This window comes from Ambystoma mexicanum, chromosome 12 (genome assembly GCF_040938575.1).
Source record: "Ambystoma mexicanum isolate Mex_15411 chromosome 12, UKY_AmexF1_1, whole genome shotgun sequence".
NCBI classification, from domain to species: domain Eukaryota; kingdom Metazoa; phylum Chordata; class Amphibia; order Caudata; family Ambystomatidae; genus Ambystoma; species Ambystoma mexicanum.
This window is the reverse complement of record NC_090936.1, coordinates 41,951,512-41,975,162: the sequence shown is the minus strand read 5'-3', so window position 1 is coordinate 41,975,162 and position 23,651 is coordinate 41,951,512. Positions and strand designations below refer to the sequence as shown.

At 45.2% G+C, this 23,651-nt stretch overlaps 1 protein-coding gene across 3 annotated transcripts in view; it reads left to right on the top strand.

Moving 5' to 3' along the window:
- ZNF277 (zinc finger protein 277) overlaps positions 1–23,651 on the top strand; it is a 415,867-nt gene that overhangs the window by 223,206 nt on the left and 169,010 nt on the right. For all 3 annotated transcript variants that reach the window (XM_069627913.1, XM_069627912.1, XM_069627914.1), the window contains one exon: positions 5,256–5,388. In XM_069627913.1, the coding sequence (XP_069484014.1) occupies positions 5,256–5,388 (133 nt within the window). The remainder of the gene's footprint in view (positions 1–5,255; positions 5,389–23,651) is intronic.

Below are 23,651 nucleotides of genomic sequence, written 5' to 3'. Positions count from 1 at the left end.
ATTTCCCAGCATTACTACAGGAATCCAACACCTACCATTCACAATTTCCGCCATTTAAAACTTGCCACACAGACCCATTTATGCCTACAACTCCTGTGTGGAATTGGTTGTCGCTTCCTCTAGGTTTGAAATCCGAACCACCCTCTCCCCCAAAGAAACCTATTAGCATCTGCCCCTTGTGCGGGAGACCGCATTTATAGGGGAAGGGTATGTGACGAACCTGAAGGCGTCCTTGCTCTCTTTTCCCCACCATCCTCTGCTCAGGTGGCCAGGGAAAGGTCATCGCTTTTGGATGCTGACCCTGGGGGGTGGATATGCGAGGGAGGGTCACCTTGGTGGAGGAGATTTGGGGAGTGAGGAGAGGAGAGGACGTCCTTGGGTGAGACATGGTATCCCCCATTCCCTTTTCATGATGAACCTTCAGTCAGTCCCAGCAGCCTTTGTCCAAATGACCCTAGGAAATGCCATCAGTATACTGGCACTAGCAAAAGGTTAAATAGGAGGATATTTCCTTTTTTCGGGGAAGGTAAACGCATATCAAACCCCTAGCATTATTTCAGAGAGATATCGGGCCAAAATAGGGAAGAAGCAAACGTGAGTTGTGCATACTTCCACTCAGTCACACCACTCTAGTATTGAGACGAGGAAAAGACGACTAGGAGTTGTACACACTAAAGTTCATTTACACCACTATTATACTGAAATGAGGAAGAGAATTGAAGACTATTACGAGGGTCAGGCAAGTCCAGAGACTAGAAGTAATTGGGTTCAGGCAATCGAAATCCAGGACTAGCACCTGCAACCTGTTAACAGGTCACAGGTGCATAAAAGGTGGAACCTTCATCGAGCAGGAGAACACCGGCAGGAGAGAAAGCGGGCTGGGAGAGACTGGCCTGAGCAGAACTGGCCTGAGAGGGGAAGAATCCTGCTCAGGAGGGAGCTGCCGAGGAGGGTCCTGCCTGGAGGACACGGCGCCGGCTACTGCAGAGGAGAGACCATGATGCTGGGGCACGAGCGGGCCGCGAGAGGGTAGAGATCATCAGTCTCCTTTGCCTTGTGCCCACAGCTGGAGCTGTGGGGCACGAAAGACTCACAAGTACTGCAGGCCACGGGTAGCATCCGTGAGTGAAGAGCAAAGCTACCAGCAGCACCTAGCGAGGTTCGAAGTAGGTGAGCGCTGCACGCCAGGCTCCCAAGAACACAGAGCGGAAGGATGCCGTAAGGAAGAAGAGAGAGAACGCCCGGAGGAGCGGCCGAGTACCAGTGAGTGAAATAGAGAGAACACTCATACCGGGGCGCTCATGGGGCTACAGCTGGGCATATGGTTACGCCTAATGAACTAAAACGTGTACCAATTAATGGTGAACCCAACGTGAGGGGTTTTGGATATCGGACAAGCTGTGAATTGAAATTAAATGAACTTAAATGTGAAGGAAGTATTATTGCATACCGAATTAAAGGAAGGTTTTGATGAGCCTACAAGTGAAGTGAAAACAAGTGTGAAACATAAGTAATTAACATTTATGCAGTAAACGTTTTTTTTTTTAACCATGTGAAAAAGCAAGTGCTGAACCCGTAAAGGCAATTGATGAATCTTTATGAATAACGTGAAACGCAAGTGATGTGTACGTATGAATACAGTGAAAGCAAGTAGGTGGAAGGGAGGGAAGAGGGAAGAGTTGTGAGTGAGTTGTGTGGAAGAACCCATTGTGGCAAAGCCAAGAGACTACAATGGCGACTCAAACGTGAATGTAAACCGAAACACAGGTGCAGTGAAAGAGAAAGCTGTGTTGGCAAGAAAATCTAAAGAATATGGAAAGCTAACAGAGTACCAAAGGTTATCGGTTGCATGACCTGTGATGGCTGGACTGAGTGATTTGACAACTGCGCCTAGACGAGGGAACCCTAACAGCCAAGAGAAGTACAGAGAAACTACCTCTCATAACAGGTTTGCTGGAGTGACAAGAAGAGCAATCTGTATGAACTATTGACAAATAGGATTACAAAGTTGAAGTGGAATTATTTTGAAAACCTAGAGACTTGAACTAATTGTAGGTGTTGAATCCTTGAGAGGAACCTTGAAACCTTAGATACTTTGGACTAGGATTGATGAAATGAATGAGAAAGAGAACAATCTGTATTGAGCCTGAAGGATTATAAAGTTGACCTGGAACTTGACTTGAGAACTAAGACGGTTAACTGATTGTAAGTTCACAAGTGGGAACAGCTAATGTCTTGGTAAACTGTGTTGGCGTCTTGGGCAAGGGAACCCTTAGGCCTATTTGGGAACTGTGTTATCTTCTTAGGGAAGGGAACCCCAAGACCTTAAACTGTTTTCAACTTGGGTAAGGGGAGCTTGAAAGTAAACCAAGAGCTGAAAGAAGCTCAGAACATTATTTGAAACACTATTTATTTTGTTGCTGACATCCCTACACATTATATAGCTTTAGTTGTGATGGCAAGTATAGGTTTTGGACACAGACAGACTTTTAAATTGAACATACTGACTCAGGCTATCCTTAGTTAGGTAGGGAAATCGCACCTTGGCATAGGGTTAGTTAGGCATTACACCATCCTGACATTTCAGTAAGTAAAAGTATTTTATTTAGAACATTGAATCCGTTGCGTCTTTCTTCTTGATGCCTTCACACAGCATACCTCAAGTTTTTCCCTCATCCATTTTTCATGCTGTGGAAACAGCAGACCTGTGTCCTGCAGAGGGAGCACTAAATAGGAGCAGGCAGGGGAGAGTAAACTCCAAGGTAGGGAACGGGCTAGATGAAGTCTTGTTCCGACCCTTATGCACAATGTAAGACAAGATCTTTCCTAGAGCAGCAACCAGTTCCAGCCCAGCCCCAATTATAGGTCACAGGTGCAGCCACTCAACAAAAACCAAATCATAGGGTAGGAGGGAGTTCACTATACAATCCATAGACCGTCACTGAGTGTGTCGCAGGAGGCTCAAGTTCGGCGATGGCTTGAGATTTGAGAGAGTTGTAGGAACTTGAGACTGGGGAGAAGAAGGATTTTGGAGAGGTGGCAGCAGCGTAGAGCAGCAGGAGGTTGTGAGAGGTAAGAGTAAATGGGGTTGAAACCATGGAGGAAGGAGAACGTTAGAACATCAGGTGGTAGTGGGGGGTACAGTGCAGGGGATAACATCAACCAAAGGAGGTAGTTTTCAAGAGGTGGTGGTGGTGACATAAGAGATGTTAATGGGGACCCGTGAAGGTGGTACAGAGCAGTAACTGGTAACTTCAGAAGATGAGGTGGGAACATCAAAATGTGCAAGAATGAAAAGTACAAGAGCCACTCAGTAGGAAGACTATGGTGGCCCTAGTCGGCCCTATGCTGGGCCAGGAGGTGGGAGGCAGAACAAGAATCACCAAGCGAGGTTACAACCATGTCAGAGAGGTAAAAAGAAGCAGCAGGAGGGGCCCCTGTTAGTGCAGGCCTAAATTGACACTGCTGCAGTTCTGACTATTTGATACTCCTATTCAACAGAGTGCTGGTCAAGACTGTATTCTAGCGCCTGACACGGGTTACAGGACTCTGAGAAGCCCAACACGAGTCCACCTAAAGAAGAGTTTTAGAAACGCAAGAGCACGCATCACCCAGGGAATAGCGAAGGGCTGACAGCCCCCTTTAGAACTGTAAGAGCTTGGAAAGTCGTTCAAGAACCTGTTAAGACACAATAGCCCTAGTGACCTGGAAGGATCTTTTGGGTGCTTTGCAGAGATGGAGGTGTCCAGTTAAACCCATTTTATTTTAGAAATTCCAGTTTCTATTGTAAGTAGGTCCCTTCTTGTAACTATTTCCCAGAATAAAAGTTTATAAACGTGACCCTTTTTTTGTGGCGTATCTCGTGGTCCCAGGCACCTATGTAAGAGCGGATAAAGACCATTTCAAATGTACGTTTTTGCTCATAAGATTCTAGAGACTATCACACTCTAAATGTTAACAGTAGTTGACCGATATTATACATACTACATGCAAAGATCTAAGAAACAGGATAGCTACTAAAATTACTTTACTGCGGGGGTAAGCCCAACGCAGACAAAAACAAAAACCCAGGAACAACGGTGGAATCCAGAAAGAGATTTTGCGGAAAAAACAAATGACAAGGTTTCCCACAGCAACCATGAAGAACACACCTCCATCCTGCCACCAGCTGCTGTAATCTGCAGTGGCCATGTGACAATGCTGAAACACGTGTCTGAGGTTTCTGTTAGTACTCTTGTCAGAGGAGAATTGCGTAGCATTTCAGTACTCATCTATATTTGGTGGCATGACCAGATGTATATGGAAATGGGCATTTCTCCTTTCTAAAAAGTGCATTGAGCTAAAACTTGGTTGTAGACCTTCCTGCGTGGGGAACCATCCCAGGTAAAGGATCATTTGGCTGAGTTCATTCTCAGTAGAGGGGCTCCCACAACATTGGCATAAAGGTTTAAGCCTTCTGAAGTTGGAGGGCAACTTGTAAAGGGTACACCACATGTCCTTTTTTTGCTATTGCCAAAGGTTTGAACACACGATCTACCAGGTACAAGTAAGGTCTTAAATGCCGTCTAACAGCGCCACTGATAAGAGCTGAAGCCTTAAGCAGCCATACTGCTCCCAAGGCTCCCCGAGGGGCCTGGCGATCCAGATTACTCCCTGTGCAACACTGTTTCTGAGGTCTTGAGTGTCACATGGATCTCAACGCCTACTATCACCTTGCTCGCCACAACGCCAAATATGGTAATGCAGTACCAGACACTCCAGGACTCCTCACAGGACTCGAAGAATAGGCATGACCGTGCTATCCTTTATATACTTTTTCATAGTACCTCTCCTGTTGTGCTTTTTCTTTTAAATCAAAGAATTAAAAAGTTTCAAGATTAGTTTGTATTTGATAGATTTCAATTTTTCATATAATTTAAATGAATATGTTTCTGAAAGAGATAATATCCCATAAAAAGTGTACCGGGATCTTGCTCTTACAGAGAGATACACTTAATTTGATGAAGATTCTAATGATGATGGAGTCGAATTAAAAGAAAGCATGGTTTTCTTCTGCTATTTAAAATGGTAATTGTGAGAGCTTTCGTCCATGAGCAGAACTTGCTTTGCTTTGTATGTTACTTATTCCTTGTGTGTATACCTATAAAGTTCTGCTTTTGCAACAGTTTTTCATTTAATTCCATATGAAGCCTTTTTATTTTATCAAACTGTATGTGTTTGAGTACTGAGTTTTTGTTTTACCTTATATGTTTCAGCTTGCAGTGTTTGTATTGTGAAAAACTTTTCCGTGACAAAAATACATTAAAGGATCACATGAGAAAGAAGCAGCATCGTAAAATTAATGCAAAGAATAGAGAATATGACCGATTTTATATCATTAATTACTTGGTAAGATGTTATTTGTACAAAGTTGTCTGAAATGTAATCTCTGTGGTTGCTTACAATTATCCTTAGCTGGATAGCATATGACAGCCTCATAATCTTTATAAGTAAATTTGATTTTCAACAAAAGTGACACACGGAGTTCCTCTAAGTTCTATCCTGTTTTTGCTGTGAGGGCTTTTACGAAGATGCTAGGATATAGAGCTTGACAGGCTGCTTTTTTCTCATTTATTGAAACTATGCTACTTTTTCCATGTGTTAAGTCAAATGTCTTTCCACCACTTATGGTTTCAAGCTGTGAAGGCTGTTTTGTGTGCAGAATATTAGTGTCTGATTTTCTTTGGCTCTGGAGCCAAACCAGGCCTTCAGCACATGAGCTTCCTGGCATTAGATACTTCTGAAATATATTAAAGAGAAGTCATGGTTTTCCTTGTACTCCACTGACGTGGCAAATGCCTCTCTTGTCTTCTTTGTGGCCATTTCCTATCGAAGTCTGTGAACTGTGCTCGGGCAATGCTTTTTAGACTACAAAACGAGCACTGCTAGACCCCACAACCAAATGTTTCTCTTCTCCCAAAAACATCGATTGGGCTGGGTTTCAAATAGCACCTTGTGAGGACCTTATTCCAGACCACGGACAGTCACATTCATCCTCATACTGTACAGTGATTGTGCTCTGATTCTGTATAACATGCAACCCCAGCAGGTAATCATTCCTTCAGTCAGCCTGTCTGCCTGCCCTAACCCTGCCTGCAGTCAGTCTGTCTTCTATTGCCTTACCACATTCTGCCAGCTCCTGCCAGTCCCGTTCCTGCTCATGGTCCGTCAGCTCCTGCCTTGTCTTGCTCCTATCTGCAGTCTCCTACCTTGTCCCACTTCTTATTTGCAATCAGACTATTTCCTGCCCTGTCTAGCCTTCTGCCTTCTTTTTGTCCTTTTCTCATCTGGATCCTCTCGTCCCGCTTCCCTGGTTACCTGTCCCCACTTCATGTTCTGGTTCCTGGTCGTTGCCTGCCTTGCCTGCTCTGGACATTCCATCTTTGCCTCTCATTTACAGTACCTGCACCCCGTTAACTACTTAGAGGTAGTCCCGTGGTGTGGGAGGTGTGTTCCCACCTATTCTCGTATCACCCTCGGGAAACGGCGTGAAATAGGCATCCCTGCATTACACTCCGCCCTATTACCACTACTTAGCCTGGATACAGGCAAGAAGAAGAAGATGGTAACCCAAGAAACATGTACCTGGCATCAGAGCGAAGCACAGCTTCCAACAGTCTTCCCAGTCCATCCCTCACCTTAACACTGTTGCTGACGAAATTGGCAGTCTGAAACATTTTCAAAACGGTTAACCTCATTACTGGGCAGATCCAGATCAGGCCGCCCGCAAGGCCATAACTGCGTTATTGAAAGACACAAGTATGCAGGTGTTGCTTTCTTACCTGCTTGAAAGCGCTGTCCACCTATATATGCGCCCCCTGTATCTTCCGGATACCTATTAATAACACACACAGAATCTATAGTCCTTTTGCCAAGTCTCTAATCACAAGGTATTCTTACATGTTTTGCACACCTGATACCCCTTGACCAATCACAGGTCCTGTGGCCCATTCAGAAGAGGGTGAAAAGGTTACCGGAATCGGGAAGCAGTGTGAGAGTCAGGAGTATGGCGAGAGATAGAGAGGCATAGAATAGTGTGCACTGGCCGAGAAGAAGTGGAGGGCGAAGTTAGAGTAGAGTGAAGGAGACACAACTAAGAGTGGAGGTGTGAGATCAAAAGAAAAGACTGCAGGTTCAAGGAGGGAGAGCTGAAACTAGGAGAAGACTGGTAGAGGAGGAGCAAAGAGCATTGCACAACGAGAGGGAGAGAGGAAGACTGTGAACAAGGAAGGGAGAGAGGGGTAACTGACCAGCAGGAGGAAAGTCCAAGAAAGGGGATTGGAAGACAAAGAGCTGGTCACGACATGCGCTGCTTGAGGGACTTCTAAACTGGTGGAGGAGTAAACCCAGGAAAGGTTCTGAGAGTCCGGTGGAGGGGGTGAAGTTTCAGACTCCTAGTCACAAATGCAATCTTTGGAGTCTGATACCTGACTCGCATGCAGATGATCCAAGTCACCAGGGGTGGTGGTGCCAGTTATTGCAGAAGGCGAGATGTGATATTGAGACATCCCAATGCCTTCAATGCAAGACCATATAGATTTTACACAAGGCCAAGAATAAAATGTGGTCCAGTTTAAACCCCAAAGACTGTGACTTACTCTATTTCCCGCTGAGAAGCAGAGCTGCTAAGTGACAAATAGGAAAGACTGAGGATCACAATTTTTAAAAGTCTAACCGACGTGTACTTTACTTTGAATCCCGCCTCATGATTATAGTTAAACCTGGATATGCCTGCTGATAAATACCCCTCATAAATCCCAATTCCTGCATAACCAGCTTTACACCATCTCCGAGGCCAGCACACCATCAGATGCCACATTATCAGGCTGGAAACAAAGAAATTACAAGAGTGGGAAAAAACAGGAAACTGGCCTTTTCCTGTCGTGTAACCTGCCTCTTGAACAAGCCACCAAAGCAGATAAGACTGCCCCCTCCATCATAGACTTCGGGAAGGAATTGAAGACTCAACTTTTCAAAGAGCTTTTTCACTTACTGCTGCACTCAACCCTAATTCTCCCCACTGGAGCAGCCCCTGTCCTGCTCCCCCATATCTGCCACAGTTCATCTGCTTTACTTGTAACCCCCTGGTTCTGTCTCCTATGTAGAACACTCCTTTGCACCTAGGTTGGTGCCTTCTAAATCTCATACATACTTAATATGGACAATTTTAAATCCTTTACAAAATCCTAGTTATTCCTATCCTGCCATGTTGTCCAGGCTGGTCTTACCAGATCAAGCCATATTCAACCTCAGTAGATTGACCTTTTCTGCATTCTAATCCAGTGTGCTAGTTTATCAGTTTAATACAATGACACCCTCTGAAGTAATAACATTGATGCAAGAAGGCATGCCACTCACATTGCTCATCCTTTATTTTTGAAATATTATGGTTCCTTGCGCTAGCCCAGCATTTTTTCGCATTAACAATGGCACGGGTTTGTACCAACTGCATGACTGTAGCATAATTCAAAATGCTCGGGAGTACAAGGTAGGGCTCGCTGGAAACCTAGTTTTTATTGTATGAGTATTGGAACATTTGGCTTCCTGTATACTGTAATCTAGCAGGATAATGGTCATTCTGTTTACTTAATATTCTGTTTTTTGTCAAAGACCTTACTCTGAACCTTAAATAATGTTCTAAGTGTTAGAAGAGTTTGGGGATGTCGGGCGCAGCCGGGAATGGCTTCCGCCTGCCATGCTTGCCTGCATTCAGAGGCCCCTGAATCAAAGTGCCGCCTGCAGCACTGCCTGCAGATCCCTGACGACCAGAGAACCCAATGGCCTTCGGTAACACAAGGCCCACAGAGGTGCCATAATTCCACAGTGCCCCTCAGGGATGTTGGCACTCACCCAACTCCCACTTATCTGGCATGGGTGACACCTCCACTCTAGGTCCATGACTTCTTTTCCCCCCTGGCCCTATATATTGGCAGGCCTCTGCCCACCTATATATAGGTGGCCTTATTGGATGTTGATTGCTCCACAGCAGAGTTTCCTGATACCTGTGCGTCACGGATGTATGTGATTTCTTCAAATATATTTCTTCTAATGGAGAACCCCCCGCACTCCCCCTCATTCCTCCCTACCCTAAGTTCTAACCTTACCCCACACCCCACCTATTATACATTACACATATACTGTAATGTATAATAGGTGGGGTGTGGGGTAAGGTTAGAAGAAAATGTGCTCGACTATCTGGGTGTCTCCTGAACTAACTATGCAGACGACACCCAGATACTCATCCCCATCACAGGTGATTATCTTGCTGATACCAAGGCCCTCAACGACGTCTACCTGATCATTCAAGCCTGGATGGCCCAACACCAGCTATGCCTAAATGACGACAAGATGGAGCTCCTGATCCTGGGCACCACACAACGCCTGAGCAAAATAGAGCCGTCCTATCAGTCATTCACCATAGACGGTAACATCATACGAGTCTCGAAAGATACCGAAACGTTAGGTTTTTACCTTAACGCCACCCTATCCTTATCCCGACAAATAAATGCAGTCAGATCTGCGTCTGCATACACTTGCAAACTTATTGCAGCTTGCAGACCGTTTCTCACCACCACTAACAGTGTCACACTAGCTAGAACCCTCATTATGGCCAAAATTGATTGTAGTGCTCTTTACTTAGGTACCAGCCAAGAGAACCTGAATAAACTCCAAACTACCCAGAACATTGCCGTACGTTCCACCCTAAACATCCCCTGCAACCACCATATTTCAGAATCTAGAACCAACCTAAAGTGGCTTCCTGTCGAGCAGAAAATTTCACTAAAAACACTGGCCCTCGCGCACAAATGCTTGGCTAACAAGGCCCCTATCTACCTCTGCAGTCGGCTGTCTCGCCACTCGACCTCCCGACCTCTAAGAACTGCCCAGACTCCTTGTCTATCAATCCTGAGGTTTAAACTTCAAAAAGCGAGGGGCTCTAGCTTCCCTGTCTTAGCCTCCAAACTATGGAACTCCCTCCCCGCTACAATTAGAGCCGAAGACTCATTCAACACATTCAAGGCCAAAACCAAATCCTGGCTTTTTGACCAGCATTAAGACATGCTCTCGCCTTTGGCTTACATATTCTTGACCGCTGACATCCGTTATGATTTTTTTCTGGTATATCCACTGTTCAGCCGTAGCGGCACTGAAACCTCTGTATTATTTGTAAATAGAAACTCTGTTAATATTTCGTTCAATGTAATTTTTTATGTCTGTATATATGCATTTCTGTAACCTTGTACAAATTGCGCCCTGATGCCTCCGGGCCTGATGGTTTGCGCATTACAAATAAACAAATACAAAATACAAATACAAATATACCATTTCCTCTACCCTTTTCAGTGAAATCTCATTAGGGCAAATGGTATTCGAAGAAATCTATGGTAACAGTGTTTCACGCCTTTTCTCTTCGACGTCTACTGCACCTTGTCTTGGGTTGTTTTTTAGTTGCTGTTTTGCCTTGCTCTTTTGGCATGAACTGCTTGACCACCTTGGAATAGGGAGGTGAACTGATTTACCCTATATGACACAAATATGGTGAGGTGAGTGCCTCTGAGGAGCTGCAGCTGATAGTGGGCCTTCCTGGCAAGGTATGTGGTGTGAGGAGAGAAGGAGAGAGAGAGAGGAGTCAAAGATGACACTAAGGTTTTCTTCCTCACAAGAGGGTGAGGGGACCCATAGAGAGGCAGCTAGAGGGAAGAAGGGAGCTGGGGTCCTAATGAGAAGGATCTCCGTCTTACTGGCAATAAGGCAGAGATCATTGGCAGCACACCATGCCTGAATAGCAGTCATTCTGGGAGAGGAGGAAGTAAAGGGAAGCTTGACTGAGAGCTGCATGTCGTCTGCATAACACTGGAAGTGAGGAGATAAGGAGATCAGGTGGGCCAGAGGGGCAAGGTAGATGTTGAAGTGCCACTGCAAGATGATAGAGCCTTGAGGGACGCAGCAAGCGGAGAGTGTGATGGGCCCAGCTGAACCAAGGAAGGTTGGTCAGAGGAAAGAGGTCAACCAGTTCAGTGCTAGGCCCGTGATGCCAAGGGTGTCACAGAGCCGATTTCTCAGGGTGGCATGATTGACTGTCGAAGGCAGAGGAAAGATACAGAAGGATAGGAACAGTTGGAATTGAGATTTGAGAACAAGTCTTCACGGGTGTTCAGTAGAGCAGTTTCCGTGCCTCTGGCTGCTCTGAAGCCAGACTGGTGATCGTGGAGATAACCAACAGATTCATTGTGTTGAATTAGTTGGGAGATGACCAGCTTCTCCAGGAAGGGGGCAATGGAGATAGGTTGGTAGTTAGGCAGGCAGGAGGGGTCAGCCGAAGGCTTTTTGAGGATAGGATGCATAAGGGAGTAGCGGGAAGAAGCCAGTGGCAAAGGAGTGATTACAGAAATCGGCCAAGGTTGGCGCAAGGGAGTCAAAATGTGGTCCTTGATAGTTCTGGAGGAGCAGGAGAGCACCTGTTTGGAGGAGAAGTTCATAGAGAGGATTTGTCTAGAGACCTCATCCGGTTTTATGGGCGAGGAGAGTAGGAGGAAAGGGGAAAGTGGGGCTAAAGGAGGCCAGAGAGCTGGGGCGGGATGAGGGTAGCAGAGGAGAGTGAGGACAGTATGTCAAGCACATGGCAAGCATTTTAAACCTGGTGGAGTAATTTCTGTTAGAGCACAATATGGTGAAAGATATACGAGGTGAGATCCCCAGCATAACATGCTATTATTATTCAGTTTCCCATTTTAAAGTGCACTGCAGCCCACTTGAAGGGATTTTCTGCAGTCATTCTATTTTAGGAGCTACTTTCTGCAGCTCAGATGGTAATGGAGTATATCCTTGATGGAGAACCCCTCCTTCCATCTGAGCAGGTGGGGCGGGCATGGAACTTTATCGTGCCAGAAAATATAACAGTAAAATATGAAGACAGCCTTACATTAGGTTACTTACTGTAATTTATGTTTCCTTTGGACATGTTCTGACCTAGTCCACTGGGTTTTACTAGAGAATATGAAACCATTTCTTAAAGGAACAGTCCCTTAAACATATAAAAATGTTCCCAAATTGGGACTTTGAAGTACTTAAGCCTGATCACTGAATTGTGCAATATATGCCAGTAACCTCATTTTGATGATCAAAAATGATTTGCTAAAGTGACATTCCCATTCTAGAGGGTATCTGCAGTTTATCATATCATATGGTGCCAGAAGGTCAAAAACAGTGACTGCCTGTAAGTGAAAGCTACCTTTTGCATTAAGTGGGGATTGGGTGCTGCTTGCAGTCTCCTTTAGTAAAACCTGTTAACTCTGCCTCTTTCATTGGTTAATTGCCAGTACTCTGCCATTGCTTGTGAAACACCACAGACTAATAATCTTCCTGTGTTCCACCACTTCACATTTTTCGAAACACAAGAGGGTAAATGTATTTTCATAGGTCGATGAGGAAGATGAGAGCATAACAGAAAATGAAGTACCCAGCTCTTAGGTGTAATAATACTCTAAAAATAGCGAAGGTATGAAAGTGTTTGTTCTGTTTTTATTCAACATATTCGGCATTAAAAACCTGTCTTTGCCACTTGGCAATGACAAAGTTGCAGAATTGCACAAGGGCAAATAATGTGTAAACATTAAATATGTTTTTACTGAGTGAAAGAAAGGAGCTATGATTGCAAGATTGGCACCAGGGAGGAATGTGTAGGGGCTTATTAAATATGTAAAATTGCTCAGATTGTAGTAGGAAGCAACCAAGGGCAAGACATCTCTTAGAATCTGCATCAGAAGGATAAAACAAAGATGCCATAGTAAATTAATTCTAAACTGAATGTGACAAATTACAAAAATTACTTTGTGACCGGGTATCTCTTTGGAAATGTTTAGCGGTAAACCAGAGTTCAGGCTAAACAGCACCTCACCCATCAGAGGTAAATGGCTTCACCCTGGCTATAGGCTTCTCAGGGACATAGACAGAAGACACAAGGGATCAATCCCTCTCTAGGACTCTGTGATCAATAAAACATCACAATATTGTCTGGTGGGGGTATGGGGGATTCTAGTTCCCTTAGTATGGCAAATAGTTCTCTGGTGTTGGAGCTAGATTTATTGATTCTTTCATTGAAGTATTGGAGGGCTGAGCGATTCCTCAAAAAAGCATATGAACATGACCTCGAACAGATCATTCTGATGCATTGGGATTTAGACGATATTGCTCATCTGATAAGTGAGCAATAAATCAAATGCCCCAGGCCCTGATGGACTTTCAAATTTGACCCTCAAATCAAACCTGTTTGTTTGGTCCGAATTATTGTCAAACTTATATGATATGATACGTTATTTATAACGCGCTTAATACCCAGAGGTTTCTAAGCGCGGACCCAGGGATCGAACCTGTGTTCCTCTGTGTTGTCTTGCTTCCAAGGCGAGCACGTTGCCGCTGAGATATCCTCCCAATGCTATGCGAACATTTTGCTTAAAAAGGAGTTCCCAGACCCCTGGTCAGTCGCACTAATATTCCTTATCTCTAAGGGGGGAGATAGGTCTTCACCCCTGTTTTATAGACCAATCTCATTGCTGGATGTATCAAATAAAACTTTGGCCAAAATGATCTTGAAGGAACTCCAAACTTCGGCAAGTGTATCCAATTGCCTGGACCCATTTCAGACAGGGTTCAGGAAGGGAATGGGAACCTCCCTGATTAGTTTTGTTCTGGAACTACTTTCTCGACAGGCAAAGGTGCAAGGCAAGCCAGTATATTTGGCTTCCTTGACATCAGTAAGGCTTTTGATCACTTAAATAGAGCATCTCTTTGGAAAAGTTGATTTGACAACGGCTGCCCGCTTCCATTGATAGTGATTTTGGAGGCTTTGCACTTGGGCACAAAGATTACATTTAGATTAGATAACCACGGATCTTACACGTCTTGGATAGAGACAAATAGGGGTTTGCCCCAGGGTTGTGTCCTGGCGTCCTTCCTCCTTTGTTTCTATATTAAAAGAATATTAGCCAGTCGGAGTCGGGTGAGGACTAATCCTCCTAGGGTGAGTGAGATTAAAATTCAGCACCTAATGTACGCAGATGATATGGTGATCTGCGATTTGACCCCAATTGGTTTGCAGAGAGCCTTACATCCAGCTGAGGAGTTTTTGAGTAATTTGGTTCTCTCAGTAAACACAGTAAAATATTGGTGTTAAATGGGGGAAGAAAAAAGGTAACGTTTTTATGGAACTTGGGGGTTGCGGCCTTGAGGTGGTAACTAAGTATAAGTATTTAGGGTCCCTTGTATACAATAAAAGGTGGAGGGACAGATCTAGCAACCAACCTCATGGCAAAGTTTATGGTGGCAACAACGCACCTCTGACAGTTTGATTTTAAATTTGGCAGAATTTAGTTGCTTCCGGCTTTAAAGCTGTTTAAACAGCAAATTGTACCAAAATTAATTTTTGGCGCCCAGACAAGGGGAGATCAAATAGATTGGTCAAAACTGTAGGCGAAACTGTGAAGAGGGGTTCTCTGTCTCCCGACATCAGTACCATTGTTTGGGATGCTGTATGAATTAGGGCAGCTTCCTATCCAGACTCTGATTGATTAGGGCAAGTTGCAAATTCTGCAGCGTATATTGGCCCCCACAGTCGCTTCAATTTATGAGAAACTTAGTGTAATATGGCAGAAAGGATGGTGTAAGGTCTTAATGGAATGGGGGGCAGATTGTTTGCAACTACTGTCAAAGATAGTGGCCTCAATACAAGATATTAAAGCTCGCCACATATGGTAAAACAAAATTGTTCAAATATGTGTGGAACTGCCTAAGAGAGAATTTAATGAATTACCAATGTTTTGGAGATCACTTTTTCTGGTCAATCAAGAAATACAATAATGTTGCTCCCTATTTGAAAAGCACCCCTCAGAATGTGAGATTCAGGTCTCACATTCTGAGACAGTTAAATTTACTGCCAACCCTGGCAGACATACTAAAGTTGCCAGGGACCAGAGACTTTGCAAGCATTGCTTTCAGGAGGTAGAGACCTTAAAACATGTATGTGTCCAATTTCACACACTGTCTGCATTAAGGGGACATATCACTCTTCTGAACACCAGAACAACGGAACAGGATCTGTGGTTTAGGATTTTCAATACCAATGAAATTTCCCTATCAATTAGGCTTTCAGAGTTTTTAAAGGCATGTTTTGCGGCTTTTTAATGTTTCTTTTGTACATGTGTCTTTCTACTAATGCTATCAGGTTGTAACATGGAGTGTAGTCTATATTTTGTTTGATGATTAGGCATGTGAATCATAGGGGTGGAAATGAAATTGTTTAACTGTGTTTTTAAGGTTTGTTTGCTAAATCTGTTTATTCCTTTGTGTTTGTGTGAGAAGTGCATATTTGTACTGTAACGCACAATAACATAAATAAAATAACAGATCATTCTCAGACTTGGAGCACTAAGACAACTCAAAAAAACACTCTGTACCACAAAATATTTCCTTTTTTGGCAAACCTCCAATCCCCCATGGCTTCCCTGGTGTGCAGCCTGATGTGATCATAATCAAATCACATTCAATAAATCAATAGGCTTTGTTAGTAGCACATCCTGAGAGCGAAGCAGGACATGCTCTGTAGTGGAGGTTCATGAAAACCAAGCAGGGCAAGTGTCTGATAGCTGCCATCCCTCGATGAAACCTGATCGTCAGTGTGTTTGCTGTACATTTGTGTGTTCTGTAGCCCTGGACCCGGAAGTCTCAACTGAAAATCCTGCATTCTGGCATCTATAAGAAGGTGGGTCAAGGGATTGCAAATGTTGGCAGGTATTTGCTTCAGGGCTGCCTGGGACATTTACAAGATGTTTTCCTCCCTTTTTCAATGAGAGGAACAACAGAGAACCTACTCCCAACCCTAAGGTGGTGTTACTAGTAGCCCTCTGTAAGGGTGCAGAAGAGCGACTCTGACACAAAGGTGGCATGTTTGGGCCTAAAGACTTTTATTAAATAATAAAGCAATGGAAACACTATATTTCCCTATTCCTAAGAGGTGTTTCTTGCCTCAACTAAAGATCTAAGGTGACTGTCAGGATGTCTGTTAAAGTAAAAGTGTCCACCGTCCTGTGGCAAGAAAACCTTGCTTCTGTCCCTTACATTAGAAACGAAAGAATAAAGTAGTACTGTTCTGGTCCCAGGAGAATACCTCCCTTCTCCTGGGTTATGGTCAAAGTTCCACACAATGATTCCTTGGTGGGCCAGGAGAATACCTTCTCCTGGCATTCAGTCTCAAATAGATCAGGGGAATGACTCCCTTCCCCAAGTCACATAGTTCTAAATAATCCTTTCTCTGTGGGCCAGGAGAATTCCTCCCTTACCCAGGCCTGTTGGACCTTCCTCCTGGTCCGAGTTACCAGGAGAATGACTCCTGGCATTTATAAAACAATCTCTTACAACCAGGGAAATGACTCCCGTCCCCTGGTCTTCTCTTCATTAGGATTCACACTTAAAACAACCAACTCAGTGTTATGAGGGACCGCAAACCTGACTTCTCTTCTCCTTTGATTGGACCCACTTGGTTCACTTCCCTGCCAAGTACTGCCACAGGGAAGATAACTCGTATCACTCTCTTGGTTTGGGTCCTCGACCCGGGTTTCTCTCCCCTTCTCTTTATGCCCCTTGACTGCCTCGCTTGCCAAACTGACATGAGGGCATAGTCCTGCTCATTATATCCGTACAGGGTTTTTGCCTCCTGTACCTTAAAGCCCCTACCGGTCCCTGCACATCTCCCATTACTTTGCCTGTTCCGAGGATGTGCGGCTGGTTTGGTGTCTCTCTACTGCTCTGTGAGCTGCGCGCGCATCTCTTTGTCTCGGTGCATTCACCTTGCGGATCTCCTGCCTGGACCTTGGACTGACGGTATGGACGCTGCCTCTTGCGTTAGCGTGTCAGTCTGCCAGCCTAACATTACCATCTGGACGCAGTTGGGAAAAGGAGTCCCATTGTCCTCTTGACTATGGGAGCGTACTGCTCTCGGCTCCGTCCTGGCCTTCTCCATGTCTCCGATAGGCAGTCCTTCTTTGGTTTTTATGGTGTAAGAGGAACCACGCCTCAGCAGAAGTCTATACCGCTGTAGTTCCTTCTTGGTATTGCTCTTCATTGTTCCTGTGTCCCACCTCGTCCCAGTACTTGGATTACCTATGTTCCTAATGTTCTTCGTCTCAGTACTTTCTAGAACCTTGAGGTAGTCTGCCTTATAACAGTACCTACGTCCAAAGTCTACAAAGAGCTTAACAGAAGGAGAGGCTAGAGTGTGTTTGGGGTTCTGATGTTCTCATAAGGGCTGTACCCTCCCTATAACATCCTCCCACATTATACCACCCCCAGGGGGACTACCTGGTAGCAGCCTTGCCTCCCTGGCCTCATGGGAAAGGGTTTGCCCCTGGGGAGAAGTGACAGCATCGAGTGATTCATCACACTAAGTACTTCCCCTTATTTTATTTTATTGCTTATAGCACAAACCTATCTCAAGAGCAGCAGAGCGCTTTACAACAGGAGTGTGCCAGAATTGGGCTTGGCATTTTATACAGTAACGCAGCACTGTTAGTGGCGGGAGAGAGGGATTTCTATTGCTTCGGCAGGTATTGTTGAAATAGCCATGTCTTTAGTGGTACGAGCAACTGGAGGATGCTAGGGGCATTTCGAGCCTCTACCGGGATTGATTTCCAGATGCTCGGGGTGTAGCAGGAGATCGACTGCTTGCGACTCTTCTCTTTGCGGGCTAGCTTTGACTACAACCTTTTGATAGTTTTGCTATGTGAGCTGCAAGAGCCTACAGAGGTGTGGCGTTTAGCCAGCAAGTATGTTGGTGTTCCATTTGAGATTGTTTTGTAGGTGATATATGCAGTTTTTAATATGATCCTGGCAGAGAGGTGGAGAAAGTTAAGCATGTACATTGTTGGAAAGATGCAGACAAATTTGCGGGCACCTGTAATGGGCGGAGATGCAGCGGGGTGTGCTGCTTTGACAGTGGCCGGGTGTGTGGTTGGAAATCAAGTAAGGAGGGCATTTCACCCATCAATGTGTGAGATAATGAGGGCTTAGACCACCGATGGAATTCGTGTGGGGGAATTAAGGGTTTGATTTTACAGTGTGTGTGGATCTGTAGCCATGCAGTTTGCGCCTTTTTGGCTATGTGATTTTAGAAGAAAAGGCTAATGTCAACAATGCAGCTCAGGGATTTGGCTGAGTTTGACAGCTTAGGGGTGAATCCTTCCAGGCACATGTAATCCAAACATTGTTGCACGAGTTGTTCTTTGGTGGCGGGACCAATGAAGACAGACTCGGTCCTGGTCGTGTTCAGTTTAAGATAAGCGTTTAACATCCATGTTTGGATAGCAGTCAGGCATTCGTAGAGGCAAGCAATGTCCTGTTGGCCACTGACCTTAAGTTACAGTTGAGTGTCTTCAGCGTACTGATGGATGGCTATGTTGGGGTCATTTAGGGGAGTCCCCAAGGGTTCCATGTATACATTGAAGATGATTCGGGAGAGAATGGAAACGTGGGGGACCCCACACGTCTGGTAGTCGATTGGATTTGAATGAGCCCATCTGTACGACCTGGTGTCTATTGGATAAGTAGAATGTAAAGCATTTTAGGGCCGTGCCAAAAACATTAATTCTATTGACGAGGAGGGAAGAGGAGTATTTGGTCATCAACTATGTCGAAGGAAGCTGAGATATCTAAGAACACTAGGAGACATGAGTCCCCAGTTTCTGAGTACAACGCCCACCACTTGAGTGACTGCAGTCTCAGTGCTGCATTTGGGGCGGAAGCCAGACTTGTAATCACGAGGAGGTCAAGCTGGTCAATTTTAGCACATAGTTGCCTAGCAACAACTTTCTCGATCAACTTCCCTATGAACTGGACTATACACAAGAGAGGGTCCTGCCTGTGAGGATACTATTTGATTGCACACTAATTCACAGTGCAAATTTAATTCCATAAACGGCACACTAGCGGCATATTAACTGACAAGTTGTGCAAGGTTGTGTCAAAAAATGCAGTGCAGGCACTCAGAGTGAGTTACAATTTGTTTTACTGGTAGTGGACACATTCGTTATTATGAACATACAACAAAATTTAAAACATTCTGTGCGTGAATGTACATCAGAATCCAAGGGGGTTCATATAACGAGAAACAGGTTATCTCATCCTGTACAGAGAGGTACATATATCAGTAAGATTTCAACATTGTACATGCAAGGGTGAGTTACCTAAGTACATGAATACTCAAGTCAATCATGTATCAGCATTACTTCATGCTCAGTGTACATGTGGCAGTGAAATCTCAACAGTGTCAATTGTTCTCACATATAATGGGGGAAGCCAAGAATAAAGAGTATTTCCAACTACAAATGCATTGCTTCATGCAGAGTTGCAATTTCTTGTGAACACTGTAAGTAGAATGAGGGTGATGGAAAAAGAGTCCCAGAAAATTGAGTCCTTCAGGTACACACAATTCTGCACCTAGTGCTTAGGGAGTGGACATCATATATAATGTTATTTTCAGGGGGATTTCTCATCCTATTTAGACCTTAGGAGGGTCTGTTCGAGCCAGGCTGTAAGGTGACCTTGTAGTAAGTCGACGTCTAGACTGTAAATCAAACCCCTCATACGGGGTGGAACCAGTCAGCAGCAACAAAAGGTACTGCTGATGTTCGCAGACGTTTCGGCAAATGTCGTGGACAAGCCTTCTTCTGGAGCCAAGGCGATGATCCCCTTGACAGGGGTAGTAACAGGTGGGGTTGCCTAGCTTGCTTGTAAGTTAAGAGTTGGAGGGTGGATATCCTGTACTTTAGAAGGCAATTCCGTCTTGTACACGATCCAAAAAGTAGAAACTGGGGCACTTAATGTCCAAGGGACAGTTTGTGACAGGGTTAAATTGTGTCAGTCTCAGGATCCCAGTAAAGCCGTGGAGCACAAGTGGAGGAGCATGCTGCAGAGCTGGAGGTGCGGATGGGGCGATCCGTCTGCTTTACACGTACAGCTCTGCCGGGGGGAGACTGCGGGATGCTGAACTGGAGGCTTGTGAGAGGCCTGTAGTTGGCCAGTTCCTCGTAGTCAAGCAAGTGTTGTTTGAAGAGCGGTCGTATGATACCTATCTTCACGACGTCTGAAAATGCACCTTCACTGAGTGATGCGTTCACAGTACAGAGGAGTGTGTTATGTGCTGGGCCAGTGAGTTGTTTAATGAGGGATGCTGGGAGGAAGTTGTCCGTGTTTGTAGGTGGTTTGAGTGAAGCAAGTGTGTCTGAGATTATTTTAGGCGATGGGAGGGTGAAGTCTGTCAAGGGGTTCAGAGGCCCAGAGAGATGGCTAGCAAGGCTGTCTGGTTTTGAGGCATTAATGTGACACTGATTTTAACCATGGTGTTAATGAAGAAGATGTTTATTCCGTTGCATCTCTCTTGTGAAGTCAGCACCTGGGACAGTTGGGGGCTTGGAGCAGTGTTTGACTAATTCGAATAAGTCTTTGTTCCTGTTGGAGGCTGCTCAATGGTGGAAGTGTACTAAGCCAACTTAGCCTCAGAGATCATGTGTCTGTGATGGGTTGCGAAGCTAGGAAGGTGAGGCCACTACCCAATATTCCCCCTTAGGGTGGTGAAAAGTGGGACATCACAGGGAGAGTCCCCTCCACGGGATTGGAACTCCCGTTCCTTGCTGGAACTCCTTAAACCTCTTGCCTTTTGAAACCATGAAACCTTTAACATCTGTTGAAACTGAAGCTGACACTACTACTATCTGTTATTGTAGTAGTCCCTCTCTTCTTCCTGTGAGACATGATATTGTTCAAATGAATAACCCCTCTCATCAAGGAACTGATCATAAATGTACCAAGAAGAAGAAGCTCCAAGCAGTTATGCAAAACCTTTCCTTAAAACATATAGAAGGTACAGAGAAGAGGAGGCCCCGAGGAGACATGAAAATCACTCAATGGAAACTAAAGAAAGACTTTGACAGTCCGCTGTGTGGTGACCTTGAATGAGGAGTCTGACCAACTGAAGGCATGTGTCTTGCTACTAAGCTTTATTTAACAGAAAATACAATGCTATCTAACCCTAAAACTAGAGGTGTCTCCCTACCTCAACAAAACTAAAACACAGGCCAGTCAGGAAGTCTGTTCTCTCAAAAGAAAAAATAACACCCTAGTCAAAACTCCTATACTTTCCCTGTCAATTAAACTCAAATCACTGTTTCAACTTCTCAAGTTTTCCCGGCCACCTCCCGGGCTTATTACTGTTTCTGTTACCTTCTCTCTGAGAACTCTCCATCGGTTTCTCCAGAGGTCACTGGTTCTTTCTTTCTCTTCCTCTGCTCTTCTTCAGCCCAATTGACTTTGCGGTATATTACGGTTGGCAGCCTGGGCGCGTGTTTTGGACCAGTCTGTCCACCCATTACAGGTTGTGCAACCACCACAGTTCCTCGTACTTTTGATGCAATTGCCTGCGCGGCTGCGCAGTAGGCATAGTTCTTGGACCGCACGGCCCACCCACGACAGGTCATGCCACCACCACACTGCCTTCAAGGTTGTCGAATCTGAACCAATGAGACGTTTTCTTGGTGTCCCTCGGTTTGCTCTCATCAGCCCACATTGCTGTTTCGATACAGCCTTGCCCGTTTCCAACTCTGGCTTTTTGGCAGCCTCCAAGCTCACCAACATCCCCTTCCGGATCCCGCTCTCCTTGTCGTCCTTTACTGTTTAGCTTAAGTAGCTGTCCAACACTCCGACCTAATTTACCACTCTGTCAATGACAGCCATGTCAACGATTAAGACCACGTATAGAGCAATGAGCCACCTTGTCGATGACTGTCTTATCGGCGACCAAATCTTCAGCTGTCTCCACACTATCTGCAGGTACTGTTGCTCTTCCGTGGGCTACAGACACTACGCCTAGCTCTCCAGTATGACTAAAGCAACCATTGTTCACATTGGCACCTTAAGTCCCTCCTGGTCCTTCCCAAGTGCCTCCGTAGAAGATTTTGCAACATGTCATTAGTACTCGTTTTGAGGGCCCCAAAGGATTATTTTCAGACAATGAGATGGAGGAAGACCTATCTTAGTTTCCTCTGGCTCTGCCAATATTAGCACCTCGAGCATCTGCTATGCCTCAGCCGATACCTGATTGCAACCACCCTGAGGCTCAATAGCTCTTGATAGATAGAATGTCCACATTAAAGACATTGGCTTTGGAGTTGCAATCCAGGGCACATGTCATCCCGGCCATTCCTCCTCCACAGGATCTGCTCCCTGCTCCGCCTAGACCCCACAGCTGCATCTCTCCTATGACGCCTCCTCGTCCAACAGAGCCCTTGGAAACTGAATCAGTGGATGACGCTTCTCAGAATGGGGTGTCCACTCACAAATGGATAAGTTTGACAACCTGGTTTAATCATATGTTGAACCTGACGACCCTATTATCAGGGATATTCCCCTCCTGATGAGATTGGGACATGTTATAGCATCATGTCCAGAGCCATCAAGATGTTTGACTTGCTTCCTAACGAACAAAAGAAAGAAGGTTTCCGATAACAGCGTAGGGAACAGCCTTGATGAAATGTCCATTCCAATACCGGACATAATCTAGGAATATGGACTCCTGACTATGAAGAACCCGTTTACAGCTACTCGTAAGAAAGGCAATTCAAAAAGAAATACAGGGCACCTGATAATGCCCCCAAATTCCTGTTTACCCATCCCGGATTCTGGGGTCTCTGTGGCAGCTCATAAACACTCTTGCAACCCCTCTGTGTGCAGTTCCCCCTACAAGGAAGCAAGACGATTAGATGCTTTTGGAAAGTGCATTGGATCTACGGCGGCCACCACCATCATGCCGCTAACTCCCTGGTTATCCTGTACCGCTACAACTGGCAACTCTTATTTTGTAAAATCGGACCCATCCTAGACACTTGCCAGACGTCAAAGAGGAGGCTCTCGGACTCCTTCATGAGGGAGAAACTGCATCCGATAACACCATATCCATGGCTGTTGACATAGCTGGCACTGGCTTTTACCAAATGGGGAATGCCACTGTTGCGCCAACAGGGATGACTCAAAGCCACTAACTTTAGGCTGGATGTGCAAGCCAAGATTGTGGACATGCCTTTTGATGGGGAGGACCTTTTCGGAAAGAAGACGGACAATACCCTCCAGACAATGGCGTTTTGACCATGACCATAAAGACTGACACCAACACTGCTCGGCCTTTGGTTACCGTACAGCATCAGTGGCAGTCCTTTCGCTTTGGAAAATCTTGTTTTTCCAGGGCATCCTGAGACTACCTGCCAACCTATCGATCACCATTGCATCGTTCCAGCACAAATGCCTCTGGAGACCACTTCAGAGGGAAGTCGCAGTCCTACAAGGACAATCAACAACGCTGTGGTACCTCCCAGGTGGATGCCAAACCAGTAAACGGGCCCAGTCACGGTCCACCCCTCTACTTTCACACCACGGTCTGATGGCATTTTTCACCAACCTCACCAAGGGAGCAGCCTGAGATAACGATAACAACTGATGTGTCTTTGGAAGGCTGTGGAGCCCACACCGGCAGTTACCAAGCTAGTGGCCTTTGGCCAAAAGGTGAGCAGTTGATA